At 34.2% G+C, this 18,626-nt stretch overlaps 1 protein-coding gene across 1 annotated transcript in view; it reads left to right on the top strand.

Annotated features, from left to right (window-relative positions):
• NAALADL2 (N-acetylated alpha-linked acidic dipeptidase like 2) overlaps positions 1-18,626 on the top strand; it is a 1,488,397-nt gene that overhangs the window by 1,081,589 nt on the left and 388,182 nt on the right. The window contains exons 10-11 of the mRNA XM_022571899.2: positions 14,958-15,050; positions 17,765-17,970. Coding sequence (XP_022427607.2) covers positions 14,958-15,050; positions 17,765-17,970 — 299 coding nt within the window. The remainder of the gene's footprint in view (positions 1-14,957; positions 15,051-17,764; positions 17,971-18,626) is intronic.

Raw genomic sequence — 18,626 nt, 5'->3', positions numbered from 1 at the left:
AACTATGTTGAATAAGAGTGGTGAGAGTGAGCAACCTTGTCTTGTTCCTGATCTTGGAGGAAGTGCTATCAGTTTTTCACCATTGAGAATGATGTTTGCTGTGGGTTGTCATATATGGCCTTTATTATGTTGAGGTAGGTTCCCTCTATGCCCACTTTCTGGAGAGTTTTTATCATAAATGGATGTTGAATATTGTCAAAAGCTTTTTCTGCATCTATTAAGATGATCATATGGTTTTTATTCTTCAGTATGTTAATATGGTGTATCACATTGATTGATTCGCATATACTGAAGAATCCTTGCATCCCTGGGATAAATCCCACTTGATCATGGTGTATGATCCTTTTAATGTGTTGTTGGATTCTGTTTGCTAGTATTTTGTTGAGGATTTTTGCATCTATATGCATCAGTGATATTGGTCTGTAATTTTCTTTTTTGTAGTATCTTTGTCTCATTTTGGTATCAGGGTGATGGTGGCCTCATAGAATGTGTTTGGGAGTGTTCCTTCCTCTGCAGTTTTTTGGAAGATTTTGAGAAGGATGGGTGTTAGCTCTTCTCTAAATGTTTGATAGAATTCACCTGTGGAGCTTTCTGGTCCTGAACTTTTGTTTGTTGGAAGATTTTTAATCACAGTTTCAATTTCATTACTTGTGATTAGTCTGTTTATATTTTCTATTTCTTCCTGGTTCAGTCTTGGAAGGTTATACCTTTTTAAGAATTTGTCCATTTCTTCCAGGTTGTCCATTTCATTGGCATAGAGTTGCTTGTAGTAGTCTCTTAGGATGGTTTGTATTTCTGCGGTGTCTGTTGTAACTTCTCCTTTTTCATTTCTAATTTTATTGATTTGAGTCCTCTCCCTCTTTTTCTTGATGAATCTGGCTAATGGTTTATCAATTTTGTTTATCTTCTCAAAGAACCAGCTTTTAGTTTTATTGATCTTTGCTATTGTTTTCTTTGTTTCTGTTTCATTTATTTCTGCTCTGATCTTTATTATTTCTTTCCTTCTGCTAACTTTGGGTTTTGTTTGTTCTTCGTTCTCTAGTTCCTTTAGGTATAAGTTTAGATTATTTGAGATATTTCTTGTTTCTTGAGGTAAGATTGTGTTTCTATAAGCTTCCCTCTTAGAACTACTTTTGCTGTATCCCATAGGTTTTGGATCATCATTTGTTCATTGTCATTTGTCTCTACATATTTTTTGTTTTCCTCTTTGATTTCTTCAGTTATCTCTTGGGTATTTAGTAATGTATTGCTTAGCCTCCATATGTTTGTGTTTTTTACGTTTTTTTCCCGGTAATTGATTTCTAATGTCATAGCATTGTGGTCAGAAAAGATGCTTGATATGATTTCAATTTTCTTAAATTTACTGAAGCTTGTTTTGTGACCCAAGATGTGATCTATCCTGGACAGTGTTCCATGTGCACTTGAGAAGAAAGTGTAATCTGCTGTTTTTGGATGGAATGTCCTATAAATATCAGTTAAATCTCTCTGGTCTACTCTGTCATTTAAAACTTGTGTTTCCTTATTAATTTTCTGTTTGGTTGATCTGTCCATTTGTGTAAGTGAGGTGTTAAAGTCCCCCACTATTATTGTGTTACTGTCGGTACACTCTTATAAGGGATACAAAGAAGGTAAAAGCTATTTTTGTTCTCAGGTTCACACTCCTCAAAATATCTTCCTATTTAGATAATTTTACTAGTTTTAAAGAATAATATTTAGTTAAATTTTAAATGTTTTTTCCAAATACATGCAAGCTCCCAAGAGTACATGCACACGTGGATTTTTCTGTGTATATGTGTTCACTAAAGAGGGGTTAGCTACTGTTGCCAAAAAGTATGTGGTAAAACTGATCAAGCATATGGTTTTTGTTCAGAATCTGTTTGCTTGTCTCACTTTTTCAGAACCAAAATTTTACAGTACTACAGCATATTTAGGGAATATGCATGCATATTTTTACTTTTTTTAAAATGTAATTTCTGTTATTACAAAAAGGGTTACTACACATTGAGTTAGAAAAGAGATAAGCAAAAATACAAAGATAAATCAATACATTCTGTGTTAGTCATTTTAGGCTTCCATAGTAAGTTACCACAGACTGGATGCATTAGACAACAGACATTTATTTTCTCACAATTCTGGAGCTGAGAAGTGCGAGACTCAAAGTGCCAGAAAATTAGCCTTCTGGTGAGAGCTCTCTTCCTGGCTTACAGACGACTGCCTTCTCTCCAAGTCCTCACATGGCCTTTTCGCTATGTACACACAGAGAGAGTAACAGATCTCTTCTGTCTGTCCCTCTTTTTATAAGGCCACCAGTCCTATCAGGTTAGAGTACCATTCTTAAGATCTCTTTTAACTTTAATTACCTTCTTAAAGGCCCTGTCTTCAAATAGAGCCAGACTGGAGTTGAGGGCTTCAACATATGAATTTTAAGGGACACAATTCAGTCTAGAACACATTTTTTACACCCAGTAATTACTGCTTTGAACACCTTGATATAAATTCCTATAGGTTTAGATATAAATGTATATATATAGCCAAAATGAGATCATACTATATATATTATTTTGAAAATTGTTTAATTATTGCCACTTTTTCATGATAGTAAACTTAATCATTTTTAATACACAGACTATATTAAATTTTAGTAATCACTGTAGTCTTGTACAGTGGGTTTATCCAAACCAATATCCAGTTGAGGCCTAAAAATTGTATTTATTCTAATGCAGTATGATCCTCTTTTCCTCTTTTGACACTCACTTGTCTGTGGGACCAAGTCAGTGGTCCTGCATGTGTCTTATTGTCTAGATTTGTAGGATGCTTCTTGTGATTTTTATTCAACTAATTCTTCTAATCCTTGTATTTCCTGTAAACTTGCAATTAATTCTTAAGGTTTATAATAGAAAACTCATTATGTAATTAGAGGATAAAATTTTGTAAGGACATTTTCTTGTAGCTGATGTTTTTGTCAGTATCCAGGACATGGTAGGGCATGCCCCATTGATTCAGGTGAAGTGGGGCATAGTGGACAGAGTTGGGTCTTCAGACGAGAATTACCCCTTTGCATAAGGTTAAATTCACTGGAGGATATAGTAAAATGTAATTTCTGAGAAAATTCCAGTATGGCAAGAAGAACATGGTGTCTGGGGCAGGTCGGATATCTGTTTGTATACATTGCTGTGGACATTCTAGTTATTTGCCGCCAATCCATTCTGATTGGTTAGTGTATGCTGTATCAATTGCTAAATATTTAAAATAAGAAAGTAAGACCCTTAGTCTAGAACATATGATATCCAGTCATCAGTGTTTGTTCAGAAACACCTTTGGCAATAGGGAGATCCCATGTGGAAAAATGGAGTACCCAGAAAGCTATAAAAATTATGACGATATATAATCCAGAAATTTTATACTCAGATAGTTAGACAAGCAGTTGGCATTTAGGAAAGATGTGAGGAGACTACAAAAGGCCAGTCATCAAAACTGTGATTCTAGAGCAGATTCCTGTCCCTGGGGTGCAATAAAATTGAAAAAATAGAAAATAATTCAGAGTCCCAATCCTAGAAGTTCTATTCTGAAGTCAGGAAAGCAACAAATGCTTAATTATTGCAGCTGGGACTCAAGAATTAGCAGCAATTGTTAGTCCTCAAATCTCTCTAAAGAAGGTTGGAATTTTTCCTAGATACTGGGTAAGCTTACAGTGCAGGTGGAGATGAAGCTTTGTTAGCTACTGGGGAAGAAGATGACTGAGAATCAGTTGATCCTTCATGATAGCAACAAAAATGCAAGACAGAATTATCACTGGAACATAATTTCTGCACATGATGAAATTAAGGACTGGAGAGAGGCAGCTGCTTTTATGTCTCTTAGCTCTGACACTCCTCACCCTATTTGAATACAAATGTTCTCTGAGTGGAACACATTTTTGTCATCTTGAAATCTTTTGAACTTCACATATAAAATTTAAAGCTTCCATCCAACTATGGAACATGAAAGACAGAAAATATTTGGTAAATGTGAGCTGGAAATGTTATCTTAAAGTAAGAATATATACACATATACACATGCACCGACTTTTCGAATAATAAACTGCATCTAAAGGTTCCCCAGAGTTTTCTAATTTCAGAAGTATTTTTATTATTTCGGAATACATTCAAGCTTACAGAAAAGTTGCAAGAATAGCACAAAGAAATTTCTTCCTCAGCTACCCAAGTGTAGGCTACAGACATGATAAACGGTTGCATCTGAATTCTCCCGCAAACAGTGACATTCTCTTACACAAACAGCAGGACCGTTACAAACACGAATTAAACTTGGATACATTTCTACCATGCACTAAGTAGCCCCCATTCACCTTTTGCCAGTTGTCCCAATAATGTCCTAAATAGCAAATAGATCTAAACTAGGATCATGTGTTTCGAGTTATCAAGTCTCAAATTTCCTTCAAACTGGAACAGTTTCTAGCTTTTTTTTGTTTTTGCTTTCATTGCTTTATCCTTTTTTTTTCTTCGGTACGCGGGCTTATCACTGCCGTGGCCTCTCCCGTTGCGGAGCACAGGCTCCGGACACGCAGGCTCAGCGGCCATGGCTCACGGGCCCAGCCGCTCCGCGGCATGTGGGATCCTCCCGGACCAGGGCACGAACCCGCGTCCCCTGCATCGGCAGGGGGACTCTCAACCACCGCGCCACAAGCGAAGCCCTGCTTCATCCTTTTAAAACTTACATGCCAGTTATCTTCAGAATGTTCCCCAGTTTGGGTTTACCTGATGTTTCTCATGAATAAATTCAGGCTCTGAACCCTTGGCAGCAGTATTACGGAAGTGAGACTGTTTTCTGATTGCTAATTTTAATTTGTTCCATTACTGATAAAGCTAACTTTGACCACTTGATTAAGGTGGTGTCCACCAGACCTCATTAAAGTTACTCTCTATTCTTTTTTTTATAATCAATAGCATTTGAAGTTATGCAAACATCTTACCCCCACCCTTTCTACCTTCACCCAGTAGTTTCAATGTTCACTGATGTTTTTTTGCTCAAGTAGTCATTTCCAAGATGATGCCAACGGTGACCTTCTAAGTCCATCATCCTCTCTACTTTTATTAATCGGCATTTTGCCGAAAAGAAGAATTTTCTTTTTCTTGTTTGTTTGTACGTTTCTTTACTTATAAATACAGTACCAATGTATTACATAATGAAGATTTATATTCCTAATTTATTCAATGGATTATGATTCAATCCTATTTTTATTTTGATACTCAAGTTTTCCTAGGTCAGCCAGTAACAGCAGTTTCTACCTGGATTCTGTGTCCTTTGATGTTTCCTCAGAATTCTTTGTGTATTTCCTTGGTTTTTGACACAGCAAGGTGTACCGAATCATGTTGTATTTCCCCACCCCAACCCTGTTACCAGCTTTTTCCTAAATGATCCCTAGTTCCTTTGAGTGGAGAGTGCTGTCTAGAAAACAAGATGTGGATTCTAGATGTGCTCATTGCTATTGGAGTGTTGCTGAAAAAAGCAACTTATCTTAGTAAACTTTGTAAACTTAGTAAACTTTGTTTACTTATCTTAGTAAACAAAGATAAGAAAATATATATTTTGATATTATATTTTGATATAAATATGTATGAATATATATATATATACACACATAGATTTACATCTATATCTATCTCTCTATCTGAAAAACCATCAGTACATATCAATACCTAGTGTTTTTCTCCTTTCATGTTTGTAAATCCCATCTCTGAGAGTGAGAAATCTGCTTCTCATTATTCTGAATATATATACTTGAGTAATCAGTTCCCTTGAGTGTATACAGTTGATGCCCTTCCTTCTTCCTCTACAAGAATGCCTTTCCCACTCCATTATGGCTCTGACAACCAAGCCAGGCACTGTCACACATGGACTATTTACCCTATATCAAGTGCTCTGCCTATTCCCCACCTGAAATGCACCCCACTCAGGCTCCCACACTGTGTGTTGTTCAGCTCTTAAATGGGGATAACCTTAGTCAGCTTTAATGACTTCTCTCATTACACTGTTCCCCCTGACAGTTGCTTTCCTTTCCATATTCAGACTTACATACACACAGACATACACAATATCCTTCTCATGCTTGGGCCCTGATACCCTGTGCTAAACTACCCCAACCCATTTGGATGCCTTCCTTTCCTCACATGGTCTTCAACCCCTTGCTCTGGGCCACAGTGGCATCATCTTCTACTGCCACTGTCAGAGGTGCTAACCTTGGACAACCCGTGTAATAGCTTTAGGACTGATTCACTCATGAAGAGAAAGGAAGGGAAGAGGAAGAAGAAGAAAACATACATTGTTTATGAGTACATGAATGTTTAATTCACATAAATATTCTTGAGCAGTATATTTCTTTCTTAGTTTTTTCTTTACATTTAGCAGTCTGTAGTTAATATTTATCCATGTTGTCAAAGGTACATTTACTTCATTTCTTCTAAGTGCTATAGAATATTTAAAGAGTAGCTTTACTCTATTTGATACATCCATTACTCCAAGGACGGGTGCCTAGATTGCCCTCACTTCCTTGTTGCCAAACATTCTAGGTTCAAATTTCCTCTTGCTATTTTTTATTTCTTTAACAACATTAACTTATGACCTTCTTGTATTATGTTGTTTTTGACATGCTTGGTACCAATCTGATTCTTGTTTTTTCTGTAAGTGGTCTACTTTTTGACTTGAGGAACTTTTAGTATTTTTTTCTTTGTCTTTCATGCCTTTAAATTTTGTGCTAAAGTATGTAGATGCTTCTCCTCTTCTCTGGAAAGATAATAATAAAAATAAATATTTTCTTCAACTATTTTCTCTCCTCCATTTGTTTTTCCTCCTTCTGGTGTTCTTTCTAGAACTCCCATTTCTGTTCATTGTGTCTTTTACTTGTATGTTTATATTTTATGTTTTCGTTCCTTTCTGTGGTTTCTTGGAAAAAATTCTGAATCTGATCTTCTATATCTTGAATTTATTTTTCATTTATATCTATCTACTCCTTACCATCTCTCTCTACTCTCCCTACCTATTGGTATATTTCTTTCAATTATTCTATTTTTCATACCTCTTATTTCTTCTTTTTAAAAAAATGTTTTCAGGCTGTTTCTTATTACTAATGCAGTCCCTTTTCTTTTAGCGAGTTTAGTTATAATGCGTATTTTTAAATTAATATACTGTGTGTTTTAATATGTTTACTTTGAGTATTATATGTGTTCATTGTGTTAACTTTCGTTTATGAGAGTGTGGATCTCAGATATCTAGATACTTTAGCTTGGGAGTTCATGTTGCCCTGGAGGAATTAGCCATCTTCTTGTGACTTATAGGAGGGCAGACCTGAAGTCAGGCCCCAGTTTATATCTTCATGGGTTTGTATAATGAGAGAGAGTCATTGTGTTCCAGTTACAATGAAACTATTCTAAACCACCATCATTTGCTGCTGGTTCACCAGGAAGCCCCAGTTTTCAGAGATTTGATGTTATAAGGAGAAGACAGTCCCCTTAAGGTTTTAATTTCACCATCCCTGGGATTTGGAAAAGAGAAATAAATGCCCAGAGTTCAGGTTTGCTTAAGCATCTTTATGACCAGTGTTTCACCCCAACTGACACAGGCAGAACTTCCTAACCCAACTTATTTGTTTTATTTATTTTTTAACTTTAATAACATATTTTATTTAATTCAGTGTATCCAGAATATTATCAATATATTGTTATCAATATGCAAACATAGTAATGAAATAATTTACATTCTTTTTTCATTCTAAGTCTTCAAAACCCAGTGTGTATTTTACATTTATAGTACATCTCAATTAAAACTACACACATTAAAAAAAATTTTTTTTTTGCAGGTTTTGTGCTTTTAATAGATTGTACTTTATAGACAGAGGTCTTTCAGAACTAAGCCACTGGTCATTAGGTCAAACAATTTTAGCTTTTAAACCTTTTCATTTAAATGTGACTTATAGGGACTTCCATGGTGACGGAGTGGTTAGGAGTCCACCTGCCAGTGCAGGGGACACAGGTTCGATCCCTGGTCCAGGAAGATCCCACATGCCGCAGAGCAGCTAAGCCCATGCGCCACAACTACTGACCCTGCACTCTAGAGCCTGTGTGCCTAGAGCCTGCCACCACAATGAGAAACCCGCACACCGCAGTGAAGAGTAGCCCCCACTCACTGCAATTAGAGAAAGCCTGTGAGCAGCAAAAAAGACCCAATGGAGCCAAAAAAATTTTTTTAAATAAATAAATTTATTAAATGTGACTTATATTCAGAAAACAACACAAATCATAATTGTAGAGCCCACTTACTTTTCACAGTTGAGCACACTTATGTAACCAGCACCCAGATCAAGAAACAATACAACAAGCACCCCTAGGAGTCCCCCACCAGTTACACCCCCAGGTAACAAGTATAGTTATTTTAAAGTCCTTGTCTGCTAATTCCAATATCTCAGTCACCTATGGATCTACTTTCATCATCTGTGTTTTCTTTGCTTATCAGTTATATGATCTTGCCTTTTCCACATATCCTAATTTTCTTTTCATAGAAAGGCATTTTATTTTAAATATAGCGGTGTTGTAAATGTCAATCCCAAACTCTCAATCTATCCCTCCCCCTCTCCAACCCTTCCACTCTTGTAACCATAACTTCATTCTCTAAGTCTGTGAGTCTGTTTCTGTTTTGTAAATAAGTTCATTTGTATCATATTTTTTTAGATTCCACATATAAGTGATATCATACATTTGTCTTTCTCTGTCTGACATACTTCACTTAGTATGATAATCTCCAGGTCCATCCATGTCACTGCAAATGGCATTATTTCATTCTTTTTAATGGATGAGTAATATTCCATTGTATATATGTACCACATCTTCTTTATCCATTCATCTGTTGATGCACATTTAAGTTGCTTCCATGTCTTCGCTATTGTAAACAGTGCTGCAATGAACATTGGGGTACATATATCCTTTTGAACTGTGTTTTTCTCCTGACATATGCCCAAGAGTGGGATTGCTGGGACATATGGCAACTCTAGTTTTAGTTTTTTAAGGAACATCCATACTGTTCTCCATAGTGGCTGTGCCAATTTACATTCCCACCAACAGTATAGGAGGGTTCCCTTTTCTCCACACCCTCTCTGACATTTTTTGTTTGCAGATTTTTTGATGATGGCCATTCTCACTGGTGTGAGGTGATATCTTATTGTAGTTTTGATTTGAATTTCTCTAATAATTAGCAATGTTGAACATCTTTTCACGTGCCTTTTGGCTATCTGTATATTTTCTTTGGAGAAATGTCTTTACCTAACCCAATTTATGTTTAAGTTATTAATCTCTCTTTTTAAATATGTTACCATAAATATACATTTTACCTAAGTTCAATCATTATATATATCTGTATATTTGTATTTGTATTCTGTTCTTTTCACTTCTAGTGTACCCATGTTTCTACATATTAATTTATATTTTAACAGCCACACATTTTATTGCAATTTTCTAAGTAATTTTCCTGTTTGGGAAATCTATGTTGTTTTCTGTAATTGCTACTATAATTGTGCTGCAAAGAGTACAATTATTGTTGTAGAATAAATTCCAAAGTGCAAGATTGCTAATATTATTGCTATGAAGAATAATATTACTTTACCTATGGGTTGTTTAAATTAGCAATGCCAACAGCAATATGAATGTGAAAGTTTATCCAAGATTTTACTGATATTTATTATTAAAATTGAAAGTGTGATCATAGTGCTGCTTTTAGTGATGGAAAACAGGCTCTATGTGCATTTGTTTTCAGACATGGGTATGGAATACTATGAAACAACATGTATTAGGATCAACATCATGTGTGGGGATGTAAATAAGTAGATGAAAGGCTGCTTTTTGCTATGTTGCATGCCATTATTTGGACCTGGTCTTGGCCCTGTGACACATAAGGAAGTCCTTCTGTCAGTTGAAAAGAACCAGTGTAATCATAATATCCTTGCAAAGAAGGTTGTCTTCAACTTTCTCAGACCTCTGTGTTTCTTTTAAATAAAACTCTTGGACTTAAGGCTGTAGAAGAGGGCAGGTAAAATAATTTGAAATCTGTTCATGCAAATGTCTAGGAACTCTGTATGAGCCATAAGAAAAAATGTCTTTAAAAGCATCTGTCAAAAAAGAAAGTAAAATGTCCAGAAGGAAACGTGAAGACAGAATGAAAAATCAGAGAAATAAGCAGAAGAGTTGACCCTCTGGTCACCTAGTTTTGGGAGGTCATGGATCCCAGTGAATTAGGTAAATTAGAGTGGGAATATAGAACTCACAGGGGGACAAAAGACATGGCTATGAGCCTATAGGGAGAAAGGAGTTGTAACTAACATCTATATAAACCAGGATCATGGAATTGAAGTAGAAAAACTAGAAAGAAATCCACCTACTGGTGGAGAAAAGCTTTCTTCTGCCTGAGCTCTGGATAAAAAACTTTAAAAAAATCTTTTTTAATGTCTCTAGAAATAAAAAATCCTGGCTCAGAATTTTCATTAACATTATAGTATAGAAACACCAAGCCAAAAAATTAGCATAAAAATTGTGCCCAAGCCAGAAATGCCCCTGGGATGCCTGACAAAAGCAAATGCAATGCTGGGAAAATAAGTATTGGAGAAATACTAAGCAAAAGAAAGATAGGATAATTATATTAATGGGGGGAGACTTTAGGGAGAAAAATTGGGATAGAAACAATATAAAGAATAATTGTTCTATATAATCTATATAGAAATCAGGAAGTTGTAGCAATTCCAAACTTGCATACATGTAACTAAGTAGTCTAAAAATATACAAGGAAAAATATTATACAATTGCCAAGATAAATTGATAAATTAGCATCAAATGGGAAACTTTAACATGTCTCAATAATTAACAGAGAGAATATGTAGAACAGTTAATAAAGTTATAGCCACACAGTTTTCAAGCTTGATTTACTGGACCTATATATGAAATGCTACATCCCTGTAATAGGGAATGCACATTCTTTATATGGAACATATACAAAAATGTTTATTCTCTCTTTATCAGATGTAATAGGCTACAGGGTCACAAAACTCACCTAAAATCAAAGTATCAGTAGTATATAGACCTTGCTCTCAGTTCATAATTAAATTAAGCTAGGTATCAATATTAAAACAGTAACTCACACCTTATATTTGAATATTTTAAAAATTCTTTGAACTAATACATTTATTATAGAAATAATTATCATAGAAATTTAAAATGCTAGAATTTGTAAGATCATAACACCATATATCAAAATTAGTGTGCTTCACTGCAATAGAAAATCTGCAGCCTTAAAGACATGTATAAAGATTAAAAAGTAATGAGCTAAGCATTTTAACTTAAAAATTTAGGTTAAAAAACCCCAGAGAATATATTCAGGCAAAATTTAACAAAGATACTAATAAACATAGAATATAATACTGGAGCAAAAAATAAAGAAAAAAATATTGAGGATCCACAAATCCTAAAACTGGTTTTCTGAAAATTCTAAAAAATTAGCTAAACTCTGGTAAAACTGATGAAGGGAAACAAAAAAGACAGAAGTAAATTGATCTTAGAAATAGGAAAGGAAACAAAATTATAGTTAAATGACAGTATTTTTTCTGAAGCATAAGAATAAAGCAAACAGCTAAATGCATTTAGAAGAAGTAAACATGTAAAAATCTGAATTTACTTATATTCGTTAATAATTTGAAAATATTAAGTGAAATAAAATGAAAATATACATTGAGTGAAAATGTACCCCTCCCTGCAACACACACGAAAAATACCAGGATGAAATAGTTTTATATACGAACACTAACTCGCCTTTGTAAAATGGATAATGTCTGTGCTACATAAACCTTTACAGAATCAATGAAAAGAAGCAAAGATCACTAAAAGAAAAGTGATAATGGATAATGTCTGTGCTACATAAACCTTTACAGAATCAATGAAAAGAAGCAAAGATCACTAAACGTTTGTGAGGTTATATAATCCACATATCAAAATCAGACAAGAAAAAATTGAGAAGTATAATTATCAATAAGCCACTTATAAATATATATGCATATATCCTGAAAATATATGGATGAAAATATATCATGACCAAGAAGGGCTTATTCCAGGAATACATGCATTTTTTAACATTGTAAAGTGAAAAGCCTTGCAATTGTCTCAAAATTTGATTCAACATCTGTTTATGCTAAAATCTATTAGCAAAGGAAGAGCAAAAGTGATCTTCCTTATAAAAGGAATTTCCCAGACACCTATAGCAAACTACGTAAAAAAAACACAGTTGTAGAAACATTTTGTAGAAGTGAAGAACACAAGGAAAGGACCAAGGAATGCTGCTTTTACTGCCTCCATTCCACAGTGCACTGGCAGTCCTGTACAAAATGATGAGAGCAGTAGATAAAAGCTTTACAGTTTTAAAAGGAATAAGCAAAACTATTTTTTGGTATATATCTACAGTGAAATTAACAAAAATAAAAACCCTATAGATTAACCATTAAAACCTATAGGAGATTAACAAGAAGGCTTGTTATAAGACTAATATATGAAATTAAATAGCATGCTTATACACAGTAAAATAATTATAAATGCTATATTTTGTTAACATAGCAGGAAAACCTTAAAAATTAATAATAGTTGTGCAAACCTTTTATAAAGAAAAATATAAAACTTCATAAAAGACATAAAATCAACTGAAATAAATTGAGAGGCATACCATATTCATAGATAAAATGAATGATTTTCTCAAATGGTTCCATTAATTTAATACAATCCTAATGAAATCCTGAAATGTCTTTCCATGGCACATGACGAGCTAATATAAAAGTTTATATGAAAGTAGTGGTCCATAAATCCCCCCACGTTGAATAATAATTAAAAGAGACGATGACAATGATGGTGGTGGTGGTGGTGGTAGGGGACCCATTACTTCAGTCATAATAAAGTTATGTTAATTAAAACAGTATGACACTGGTTAAAATGAAATGCAGTAACAAGGATAACAGCTTCATTAATGCTTCACAGAGAAAAAGAGATCCAATGAGAATTAGTATATTTGTGTGCAAATGGAAATATAAATTGTAAGGCACTATATTAATATAAGGTAATATTTCAAGGAGTTTGCCTTACATTTGTACATATTATAAGGTTTTCTCACTGCTGAATTTGAAAAAAAAAATAATATTGAATCTTAGATACAGCTGAAGAATCTTCTCTTGTTTTCTAACTCAAAAATAAGATGAAAATATTAAAAACAACAACTATAAGTTCATGACTGCCTCATCTAAAGTTCATTTATCTGGACAATTTGGAACAAACCTAGAACAGGGAATTAATGACTAAAAATAAACATGATTTCAAGTGTATCACATTCTGGAAAAGGCAAAACTGTAGAGACATTTAAAAGATCAGTGGTTGCCAGGGGCTCAAGAGGAAGGGAGAGAGGAAAGTATAAGCAGGTATAGCACAGGAAATTTTTAGGGCAATGAAACTATTCTATATGATACTATAATTGTGGATACATGCCATTATGCTTAGGTCAAAACCCATAGAGTGTACAGTACAAAGAGTGACCCTTAATATAAATTATGGACTTAATGTATTAATATTGTCTCATTAGTGGTAACAGATATTGATCATGATAATGTAAGATATTAATAATAGGGGCAGGGGAAAGAGGGTATTTGGGAAATCTGTGTTTTCTGCTCACTTTTTCTGTATTTTGAAACTGCTCTAAAAAACCCCACAAAGTATACTACTTAAAAAATATTGAACAGAAATGCATAGCATGTAAATTAGAACTGCAATACTCAGATTACAATATTCACAATACACAATAAGCAGATTTCCTTTTCTCCTATATGAGGCACTCAGGTGTTCTCTTGAGGTCTCTTTATTCTTGTTTAGTTATAATTTTTTCAGTATACTGATTTTCTATTTAAATTGTTAGTAGGGCACATTCAAAGAAACAAGCAACTTATTTATCATAACAGTTTTCATATAGCAGTAAGAAGTGACATTTGAAGGCCCATCAGTATAGCATGTCTACTTTGCATTGCTTGCTTTCTAATTGCCACCCTCTCCCCAACAGTACCACTTGGCTGCCCTTGGACCTCTCCTAGAGAAACCACCTTCCCACCCCCACCCTCAGCCCCCAGACTTCCCAAGATCTATCAAATACAGGATTAACACATGTCATCACCAAAGACCTTCAAAGACCACTTCAGGGCTGTGACTGAAGTCCTTTCTGATTGGTGTCTTTGCCTTATTTGTTGTCAAAATTTTTGAATATCAAGCATGAATAGAAGAACTCAAAGAGGCAGGGCAGGTGGCAGAGATTTAGTAGAGAGGTGAGAGACCTGCAAACACAGGTAGAAATGAAAACTCCAAGATTTGAAAATAAGTGTAGCTTTAAGAATCTGTATTCTTTTAATTTGTGTAATGCTTTATAGTTTTCAATGTGATAATGTAATAATGAATCATACAAAAAAAGTTAAATCATCTTCACATGCTATTTTTCTGAAGCTAGACAAGTACTTAAAATTATTTGAAAATATTTTTATCTGATCTTTTTCATTTTTAAAAATATGAGTTGTCCACATCTCCTTGAGGTCTTGTTCTGTGTGCTTTCCTGTTGAACCCCACTGCAGTTTTTAATGTGAAATTTAGAATTGCCTATTTATGGTTCTGAAGTTCTATGAGGCTAGCAATTGTATCTTAGTCATCATTATATAACAAGCACCTAAAATAATGTCTACACAAAGTTTCAAATACATATTTGCCGAAAAATGTAACGTTGGTTATCTAGAAAAATTCAGTTGTTTGGAATTATTTGTCTGATCATATTGGATAAATAAATTTGAATGCTTTAAGAAAAAAAACCAGCAGAATATAGAGAAACAAGTATCTTTTAATTTTCTTTTCCCCCCCCAGAGGAAAGAATTGTCAGCATGCAAATTCAGACAGTCACAAAATTTGAAACAGTTACTAATGTTGTTGGATATTTAAAGGGCTCGACATCTCCAGGTAAGTAGACCCAAATATTTATAATCTACACTTTATATGAAATATCACAAGAAAATGCTCTGTAACAATTTAATAGCATAGTTAAATGTCCTACTTTAGATGTAATTACAAGTTCATACCACTCTAAAGGGTGGTATATAAAACCAAGAAGCAAGTCTTTATTCTTTCTTACCACATCCCTTCAAAGATAAATCATAGTAGAGAGTGTAAGAGGGAAACAAAACAAAACAGAGAAAACAGAGTTTAGATTTGTTAAATTGGCATGTACCTGTGAGTAAAAGCTATAGAAACCAATGTTTTCTTTTTCTTTTATTCACTGTAACACCATTGAAGATTTTATTTATATCAAGAAAAGACTTTTTTAAAAAGGAAATATTTTAGTTTTAATTTATATGTGTTTTTAAAAAAAATAAAAATTTTGGTTTTCAAATCTTTCATTGTTAGTCTGTGTCCCATCTCTGACCCTTGGTCCACTGACAATTCTGCCTAATGTTTGCATGGCTTAGGTTTTGAAGGTGCTTATGAAAAGGATCACCTGGTTACATTTTAAATAGTTTTATACCTTGTTATGGGATGCTTATGGAATCTTCAGATGATACTATATAGGCTAAAAAAGTGAAAATAACTGACAAATATATTAACAAATTAACAACACTTCTGACCATATTGTGAGGTTGAATGACATTACTGTCTGCTGTGCTTGTTTTACATGGTAGAATACAGTAGTCTTTTAGTACATTTGTGTCATTGCTATTGATTTGGTTGGGATATTTACTGAAGTCATCCTTGGAGCATAATTCTTCTCCATGATCTTAGTCAAACTGACTCCATAATTGCTAACCCAGGAAATTCTGAGATCAAGTTCTACATTCCCATCAAGTTTCCTGCTTGCCAACTCTTTAAAAATTCACGGACATCTTCTCTCTCGTTTCCTTACAGTAGCAACCTCTGATGAACAACCTCTGATCATAATATCTTTAAATACAAGATATAAAGGAATTTGGAAATTGTTACTATTGCATTTCAACCATTTCAACAAATTTATATCATAAGGATCTCTAATTGAAGCATTAGAAATATTTATCATCATTGCTACATTTGCTAGTTATTTTTGAAAAACCAAACTGTACAAAATTATACTCACTATAGGATAAAAAAAAAAAACTTATTGAATTCAATGTAGAAAAAAACCCCCAAATTTAAAAAATCAATTTACTAGTAGTATTCCTAGGTGTATAATATGTAAAGCTTCTCAATTTTATTTATTTGAATTCTACACAAAAATATTGGCTGTTCATTCACATACTTTTCTTATTTAATTACTCTGAAAATTAGAAATAACCATCAGTTAGTATTAAGGTTTTTATATATGGTTTATCCAGAATACAGACAATTCCAAACAGAATTTTTATACATATCTGGGAGATGAGTGAATCAATTCAACATTGCAGGCACACTGTGTATACCATTAATTAAGTTTTGATAAATTGTTGTCAGATCAAATTCATTGTTGGTTCCAATATCAGTGTGGAAAACTAAAATAGTTTCACACAGTTATGTTTCCAGTAAAGTAGTGTTTTGATGCCATGAAGTCAAGGTGTGATTCATTCATTCCATACATGTGTAGTACTTATTATATGTCAGGTGTTATTCAAAGCGCCTTACAAATAGTAACTAACTTAAAACTCAAAAGAATTGAACGATGTATGTACTATTTTTATTCCCATTTTATGGTTGAAGAATTTAAGGCATGAGAGCCTAAATAAGCTTTCTAAGGTCATACAACTAGTAAGATGAATGGCCTGGATTCAAACCCAAGCAGGAAGGCTTTAAACTCTGTACGCTTAACCATCAAGTTATGGGACATCTCCTAAGGAAATGACACTTAATGAAGAGAAATAGTTTTACACAGATTGTAGGGCTACTTGATAAAGTAAATTTAGCTGTGTACCAACAACATTCACTGGCCAAATCAGAGGAAACTCTGGAGATACATTTTTAGTCTACCTTATTATCTGGAGATACATTTTTAGTCTACCTTATTACTAACAATTGTCAGCAATATACGTTATTCAGAAGCCATCAATGTGTCATGGAGATCTTTCTAGTAGTGTATCTAATGGATTTTGTATGATTATGTGAAATAAAATATGCAAAAAAGAAAAAGTATTTGGATGACTTTTGATGATGATTTATTTTTTCCATCAGAAAGAGGAGAGGGTCTAAAACTCTAAGTTGGAAGTGAAAACTGATTCCCTAAATACTTCATTTATTGCAAAGTCCATACATGACTACCACATTTTTAATACTTACAGCTACTGAATAACTGTTCCCTCAAATGTATGAATAGTTCATTAATACTTACTGAGCATATACACATTGTTTATAGGGCACTTCCCACTATGATTCTGGCAAAATGTTAGATAAGGGTTTCATTGTGGCATATTTGTATACTTGATTAATTAATATGCATGTTGCGACGACAGTAGGATGGATCTAAGCTTTGGATTCATAATTGAGTTCAGCAGCTGCCTCTGCTTTGATATACACAGATGTGTGACTCAAGACAGTGGGGGAAAAATGTTAGTCTTAATTATCAGAACAATTTTGCATAATTGTTGCTCGGTTGTGCAATAGGATCATGTAAATGTCATTAAATTTATTGTTAAGATGTATATTGTATTACAGTGGCTCTTGTTGTCTTCTATTTGCAGACCGTTATATCATAGTTGGCAGCCATCATCATACCGCATACAGTTATAATGGACAAGAATGGGCCAGCAGCACTGCCATCATCACAGCTTTTATCCAGGCCTTGATGTCAAGAGTCAAGAGAGGGTGGAGACCAGACCGCACTATTGTTTTCTGTTCATGGGGTGGAACAGCTTTTGGAAATATTGGCTCCTATGAATGGGGAGAGGTAAACGTGCATAAATTACTATGCCTTGCTCTCAAAATTGCGCGGTCACTCTCTCGCTCTCACACTCTCGCTCTTGCTCTGGACTAAAGTAGACAAAGTCAAATTGATAAAGCCATGAACAAGAATGTGCGTCTCGACAAGGGTGTGCAGTATGCTCATTTGCTGAGATCACTTTTAAGAATGCTAGGGAATTAGAGTTAGACCACAGTGATTTGTGTATGATCTACAGGTATCTTCTTCTTATTGCTACCAGACCTACACACTGTTACGCCCACAGTGGTGTTTACCTGGTTATTGTGTTTCTTCTTAGGTTGACAGGCACTGGACAAGAAAGGGTCAAGTGATACATACCATTACCTTTTTTTTTTTTTTTTTAATTTTCTAGAATTAGGAAACGATCTTGTATGTAAAATGTTTATTAACTTAGCATTATACCTTACCTAAACAATGTAGGGATTGGACTCAAAATAGCAGTTTCCTTCCTTCTACCCTTGTTTTCTCCCTCCCTTCAATCCTTCCTCCCTCTATTCTTACACCCCTACCTCCCTGCTCCTTCTTTTCTACCTATATCTCTACCTATCCACTTATCTAACTACCTTAGGAAGCCTTTGTTCAAATGAAATCTTGTGTGCAATGGATCACAGTTAGAATACAAC

The sequence above is a fragment of the Delphinapterus leucas genome, chromosome 4 (assembly GCF_059928025.1).
Source record: "Delphinapterus leucas isolate spDelLeu-1000000601 "Yukka" chromosome 4, BTC_Dleu_Yukka2, whole genome shotgun sequence".
NCBI lineage: Eukaryota > Metazoa > Chordata > Mammalia > Artiodactyla > Monodontidae > Delphinapterus > Delphinapterus leucas.
The sequence above is the reverse complement of the archived record's forward strand: the minus strand, read 5'-3'. Positions and strand labels throughout refer to the sequence as shown.